This window comes from Oncorhynchus mykiss, chromosome 23 (assembly GCF_013265735.2).
Source record: "Oncorhynchus mykiss isolate Arlee chromosome 23, USDA_OmykA_1.1, whole genome shotgun sequence".
NCBI lineage: Eukaryota > Metazoa > Chordata > Actinopteri > Salmoniformes > Salmonidae > Oncorhynchus > Oncorhynchus mykiss.
The window spans coordinates 12,436,517-12,444,127 of record NC_048587.1 but is presented as its reverse complement, the minus strand read 5'-3'; the positions used below and the strand labels follow the sequence as shown (position 1 = coordinate 12,444,127).

General features: G+C 42.9%; 1 protein-coding gene across 2 annotated transcripts in view; it reads left to right on the top strand.

Annotated features, from left to right (window-relative positions):
- Positions 1-925: 925 nt before the first annotated feature.
- Positions 926-7,611, top strand: part of LOC110502270 (proto-oncogene tyrosine-protein kinase receptor Ret) — a 29,294-nt gene continuing 22,608 nt past the window's right edge. For both annotated transcript variants that reach the window (XM_021580176.2, XM_036960345.1), the window contains exon 1: positions 926-1,245. In XM_021580176.2, the coding sequence (XP_021435851.1) occupies positions 1,182-1,245 (64 nt within the window). In that variant the 5' untranslated portion in view covers positions 926-1,181. The remainder of the gene's footprint in view (positions 1,246-7,611) is intronic.

Here is a 7,611-nt window from a genome sequence, read left to right as displayed (position 1 = left end):
CCCAAGCAACTCTTCTTCTTAATGGTCTTTTAGTGGTGGTTTCTTTGCAGCAATACGACCATGGAGGCCTGATTCACGCAGTATCCTCTGAACAGTTGATGTTGAGATTTGTTACTTGAACTCTGTGAAGCATTTATTTGAGCTGCAATTTCTGAGGATTGTAACTCTAATGATCTTATCCTCTGCAGCAGAGGTAACTCTGTGGCGGTCCTCACCGAGAGCCAGTTTCATCATAGCGCTTGATGGTTTTTGCAACTGCACTTGAAGAAACTTTCAAAGTTCTTGAAATGTTCCGGATTGACTGACCTTCACGTCTTAAAGTAATGATGGACTGTCATTTCTCTTTGCTTATTTGAGCTGTTCTTGCCATAATATGGACTTGGTCTTACCCAAATAGGTCTATCTTCTGTATACCACCTCTACCTTGTCACAACACATCTGATTGGCTTAAACGGATTAAGCAGGAAAGAAATCCCACAAATTAACTTTTAACAAGGCACACTTGTTAATTGAAATGCATTCCAGGTGACTACCTCATGAAGCTGGTTGAAAGAATGCCAACTGTGTGCAAAGCTGTCATCAAAGCAAAGGATGGCTATTTTGAAGAATCTACAATATAATGTTTAATACTTTTTTGGTTACTACATGAGGGGCTCTCTACTTTCATAGTTTTGATGTCTTCACTATTATTCTACAATGTAGAAAATAGTAAAAACAAAGAAAACCCTTGAATGAGTAGGTGTGTTCAAACTTTTGACTGGTACTGCACATATCACATATATAACTTATAATAAATATTTATTTATAAAAATTAAAAAAAATGGGGGGGGGGGCAGTCGACCTGTTCTGAATATTGGGGAGGAGACATATTCCCCCACCCCGGTGGCAATTTCACCTATGCCGGAGATGGTATTGGTTTATGCTGCTCTGGCTGGACAAGAAAATACATCGCAGCATATTAGCTTGATTTGAACCTCCCCCTGCTACAGCCGGCAAGCAGCAAAAACTGCAGAGACCAGCCTATCAATGGGACAGGGACGCCGTCAGTGAGTGAGGACTTCATTGTTTGCCCGGAGGAGCTGCGTGCGGGAAAACTGATTCTGTAATCTGGTTTATCCATAAGGTCTCTACGTGTGATTTTTGCTTATTCATCCTGAAACTTTCACTTATGATTGGCGATTATGGGGCCAACGTGTGGTTTCTCTCTGGGAAACATCGTTCTGGTCCTCCTGCTGTTGTGTGAAGGTAAGGGTCAACCTCAATTAGCCTCTATCGCATTTCATGGTTTTCTGGAAATAAAAGTTGAAATCTAAATAACCATATCTGAATGATATATCTGAAACATAGCCTAGTTTGCATGTAGCAACATGTAGTTTACACCTTTGTTATTACTAAAATGAGTTTCACTTTACAGAATAGGTGGATTTATTGGTTTTCCAGATGAAATCAAATGGAAATGTACGTAGTCAACCGAAACGTTATTGTCGCGGTGTATTCTATGAATAACCGTGCGTAAACGTGCGTAAACGCGTTTAGAGGCTGAAAGTTTAACTATAGGGACGCAAACAAACCTGTTCTAGGTGGGGTGTAGCCTATCATTGTTTGTCCTCTCCTCAGCATCAATCTCATGACATATTTTTGAGTTAATGGTCCAGATGATATTTGTCCTACTGAAATGTATGTGACGAATGGCAATTCGACTAAATGTGCACAAAATTCAAAATCTCTTTCTGCTAATTCAAATACAGGACGCTAGTTCCTAAAACATTACAAAGTTGTGAGGTCCTATGACTTAATACTCAAAGCAAATTCAGATAGCATATTTATGGACTAAAACGAATATTCAATTTGGTTAGTTTGGGGATTTGAATGGAATTCAGTCAGTAAGTAGTCTATTTATAACAGTAAATTGTTATAAGATGCTATAGAAATGCTGCTGGCATACAGTATACATACATTGTCCTTTAGATCGTGATATGCATGGCATGGTACATGGTCTCTGTGAGTATAATGCATACAGCTATATATCATAATAGTATAATCCCATTCACAATCCCATTGCCCAACTGTACTAACACTCTCCCCAACCAGACTATATGTATAGTCTATGGCTCAAGGTTTTGTAAATCGCAGTGTGTGGCCAGGTCTCTAAACGGAATGGTAGTTCAAAGGAAGACCATTGTGTAAAAGTAGGCCTTTTGATTGAATGAAAAATCTATTTCTAATAATTTAGAGCACATAAAATGGAAGGGGGCGGTGGGATATCAGCAATATGAGACAGGATAACCAGTTTTAGCTCTATTTAATTTACTTTTGAGAGAAATTAATACACGTGCTACGATATCTCCCTTTGGAGAGTTGAGTACGATAATTAATTAAATACTTTAAGTTGTCATAGTTGTGTAAATGTTGTTTGGTTATTTTTCATGGTGGCAGCAGTAGGCATCTAGTAACGCTCTTTACGTAATTTACCACTCTGCCTTTATGTTGTTTTCAGTCCGCAGGGGATATCTTTGAAGTAAACTCGCAATAAGCCACGCCCAAATGGTTTTGAGGGCCTGGAGTAACGATAAGTGGCGTAAATGACCGATTGGAGTGTCATAAAATGTGCAGATTGTAACAGAAATGGCCCTATAGACTCCATTGTTTTGAACCAACGTCCCCACGTTTTTTAGGCCAATGAAATTATGTGTTGTTTATCAAGTTGAGTAGGCCTAACCTAGATTTCGAGAGTCATTTATCAGTTATTTTGTAGGCCCTAGTCCTAATTACAGAGGAGCTGAAAACACCATCCAATGCTACGCGCGCATTGGTTGGATTCTAGACATTGCCAGGCTGTCAGAACAAAGACCGGTGCCGGTCTGACGGCAGGTGTGCGGCAAGTGCTCCCGTCTCTGGGTAAACAGTACGTTTGTTTTCCGAATAGAGAATATAGCCAGTTAAACAACTGAATCCCACCATTCTAATAGCAAATTATGCCTAAAACCCAAACTGAAGACAGGGCAGCAAAATATATTTTTTTCATGATGGGGTTTTTCTTTAAAATGTATGGTTGGTCAAGGGCTAGGATATGCCTCTCTCTGGTGGTCACAACAATAAGGTGAGGTGAGGCCCTTAAGAGAGCATGACTGTAACTTGGCAAACAGTGGAGAGATGGAACTACAATGTCTTTTGACTGAGTTTGACTGTATTTATTTGTAATGTAACCCCTGAAATAGGCCTTTATCCAACTTGTAAATTAGATGACATGTTATACAGGTAGAAAGTTATCTTTCAAATGCAGATAGCAACTATTTCAGATCATAGTGAAATAAAGAAAATTCAACAATTAACTAGCCACAGCAATAACAATAGCTTTAATTGAAAATTAATATATTTATATAACTTATTTTGATCAATGCATCTGTACAGGGACTCTGCTTTAAAGGTGCAAAATGTAGAAATCGCTCTGCCATTTCCTGTTAGCTACATTTCTAATAGTTTGCCTAATTTTAGATTGTGACAAAACAAGCAATGTATAGAAAATCATTGTACCTTCGAAACCACTGTGAAATATCTTTTCAATAACCAAAAATATTGTATTTTCAGCTGTTTGAAGCTGTTGTACAAAATCGAAATAATGGACATAGAATCGACCTAACGCTTCTTAGACATTCTTCCAATGAGAATGACAGAGCTATAACTCACATTTCTATGTGAATTTGGTCAGGTCACCCAAAAAGTTACATATTGCAGCTTTAAATCTCGAGCCATTGTAGAGTTTAATAGTTTGACATTAAACAGTTCTTATTTTTGTAATGATACCCTGGACAATATGTCCGCCCCAAGTAACCAATTACTGCTAATCTACATGCATGTTTTCAGCTTATTAAATCAAAGAAAGGAAACTGGCGATCAGTGCTGCTGTAATGGCTATCAATGTGTTGAAATGGTGGCTGGTTGGAGAGATTGTGCACACGTACACAGGAGGTGTGCAGGAGAAGCCTGTTCTAAAAAAAATTTTTAACACAAGTTACGTGGTTTGAAGAAGGTTAAAATAGTATTTATATTCAGTCACTGGCAGAAAAAAAAACATTTCTCTCTTTGTTCATATGTATATTTCCATGTGCGTTAGGAAAGCAGTCGATGTACAGGTTGCCGAAAGATCAACACTATTTGATTTATCAGGCAGCCCAGTTCTGACATGGTTGTGGTCATATAATATATAATTCAGATCAACTGACTCATTTCCATGTGTCACGATCTTGGAAATGAGCGGACCAAAGCGCAGCGTGAGTATAGTTCAACATATTTAAGTGAAACTAACAAACAAAATAACAAAACTTACAAAGACCGTGAGGACGTAGTGCCCAAACACACTAACAAACAATCAATATCCCACAAAACCCAGGTGGGGAAATAGCTACCTAAATATGATCCTCAATCAGAGGCAACGATAAACAGCTGCCTCTAATTGGGAACCATATTAGCACCAACATAGAAATAGATATACTAGATCACCCCCTAGTCAGGGTGTGGGGGGGGGGGGGGGGGGGGATTAGTGTCAGTGGTGGCTGCAGTGCAGGTTGTAGCCCCCCACCCAGACCCCGGATCCGTCCATCGTGCCGGGCTGAACGCCGTGCCTGGACTGGGCATCAGCGCAGAGGAAGGCTCCAGCCATGGAGCGGGACTGGACATCGGCGCAGAGGAAGGCTCCCACCATGGAGCGGGACTGGACGCCGTGCCTGGACTGGCCACCGGCGCAGAGGAAGGCTCCCGCCATGGAGCGGGACTGGAGGCCGAGCCTGGACTGGCCACCGGCGCAGAGGAAGGCTCCCGCCATGGAGCGGGACTGGACGCCGTGCCTGGACTGGCCACCGGCGCAGAGGAAGGCTCCCGCCATGGAGCGGGACTGGAGGCCGAGCCTGGACTGGCCACCGGCGCAGAGGAAGGCTCCCGCCATGGAGCGGGACTGGAGGCCGAGCCTGGACTGGCCACCGGCGCAGAGGAAGGCTCCCGCCATGGAGCGGGACTGGACGCCGTGCCTGGACTGGCCACCGGCGCAGAGGAAGGCTCCTGCTCTGGAGCTGGACCGTGAACCGTCGCCGGAGGCTCCGGACCGTGACCCGTCGCCGGAAGCTCCGGACCGTGAACCGTCGCCGGAAGCTCCGGACCGTGATCCGTCGCCGGAAGCTCCGGACTGTGGATGCGTACTGGAGGACTAGTGTGTGGAGCCGGTACAGGTGGCACCGAACTGGTTACACGCACTTCAGGGCGAGTGCGAGGAGCAGGCACAGGACGTACCGGACTGGGGAGGAGCACTGGAGGCCTGATGCGTGGGGCCGGCACAGGTTGCACCGGACTGGTGACACGCTCTTCAGGGCGAGTGCGGAGAGCTGGCACAGGACGTATCGGACTGGGGAGGCGCACTGTAGACCTTGTGCGTGGAGCCGGCACAGATGGCACCGGACTGGTGACACGCACTTCAGGGCTAGTGCGGGAAGCTGGCACAGGACGTACCGGACTGGAAAGGCGCACTGGAGACCAGATGTGTGAAACTGGTGCAAATGGCACTGGACTGGTGTCATGCTCTTCAGCACTCCTGTGCTGCAGCATTCTCATCGCTACCACCTCTCTCCAGAATCTTTCATCAAATTCCTCCTCCGACTCCCAAACAGGCTCTGGCACTCTCCGCTGCTTCACCGCCAGCTCCATGTGCCCCCCCAAAAATCTTGGGGTTTCTGTGGCCGTGGTCCCCAGCATCTTCGCTGTCCTTCCATGCTCCTTGGCGACTCCCACCAAGGAAGGGTCTCGTGTCCTCTCAAGTACCTCATTTTCACACTGCTTGGTCCTTTGTTGGTGGGATATTCTGTCACGGTCTTTGAAATGAGTGGACCAAGGTGCAGCGTGAGTATAGTTCCCCATATTTATTTAAGTGAAACTAACAAACAAAATAACAACACTTACAAAGCCCGTGAGGACGTAGCGCCCAAACACACTAACAAACGATCAATATCCCACAAAACCCAGGTGGGGAAATAGCTACCTAAATATGACCCCCAATCAAAGGCAACGATAAACAGCTGCCTATTATTGGGAACCATATTAGCACCAACATAGAAATAGATATACTAGATCACCCCCTAGTCACGCCCTGACCAACTACACCATAGAGAACCAAGGGCTCTCTATGGTCAGGGCGTGACACCATGTTTGCTACCATTACATTACTGTGTTCTCTCTCTTGTGTACACTTAGCTACCAGAAAGCCTATTAAATGTGTTATTCTTCTCAATTAAAAAATGTACTGTATTTCCTGAACAAACAGCTCCTATACTATGGGAAATATGATATGCCCAGATGTTCAAATGTTTTCAAGTTCAAGTTACCAAGATCAGCAAAATTGAGAATGTTGGAGCTTCATCTTTAATGAAAGCCAGGAAGTGTAAAGTGATCTGGAGAATTGCCAAACCCTTTCCATATCGTCCTGAGACCCAGATATACATTTTTGTCCTCTCTAGTGGTCCATATCTCTGAGGCCATGCAAGCCAGTGTATTAAATCCTGTTGTCCCTTTGAGAGGACATTCTGGGCTTTTCAATGATATCACATGTGGGGGTGTGACCTTGACAACTATATCTTCCTGGTTATTAAAAAAATTGATGCAAATTTTAGGGTAATTTGAAAAGAAGTGTGCGTAATTGTTAATTATAATTTTTGTGAGTTTAATATTCATATGGTTTCTAGTAAGTGAATAATCTTTTTTTTTTTTTTTACATTAAATAAGAACTTATCAAGAAATGTCTTACTGTACTCATTGACTGTAATGTAATTGTTTTCCTATTAACGTCCGAATGACCACTACGGGGGACAATTTTGCACTTACAATAAAAGATCAATATGTATTTTTAATATTTTTTTTATAACATGTTTTACTTTCACCCCAAACAATTATGTAAAGTGTCTCAGGAGGATAATTTGACAACAATTCTCTGGGAACTGAAGGTAGCCTGTTATGACCAAAGGGTGGGTGGGTGGGCGGGTGGGTCGGTCTCTCTGTCTCTCTCTCTGTCTCTCTCTCTCTCTCTCTCTCTCTCTCTCTCTCTCTCTCTCTCTCTCTCTCTCTCTCTCTCTCTCTCTCTATATATATATATATATATATATATATATATTTACACATGTTTTGGGGAAAGGTGGATTGGGGGCAATTGTGCAGTATTTAGAAATCAGAATAAGAGTCTGGTAGCAGCGGTTGTGATGTGTGTGTAGCATGAATGTATGCAGTGCCTTCAGAACGTTTTCACACCCTTTGACTTTTGCCACATATTGTTAAGTTACAGCCTGAATTTAAAATGGATCACATTTATATGTGTTTGTCTCTGGCCTACACACAATACCCCATAATGTCAAAGTGGAATTATGTTCTTCAACATTTCTACAAATTAATTAAAAGTCAATAAGTAGTTGAGTCAATAACTATTTGTTATGGCAAAGTTGCTTAACAACTGACACTGTTGGTATCAGACCTCATAACATTTTTGTCATTTACAGATGCTCTTATACAGAGTGGCTTACAGTAGTGAGTGCATACATTTTAATATTGTGTTTGTACTAGTTGCCCATGGGATTCAAA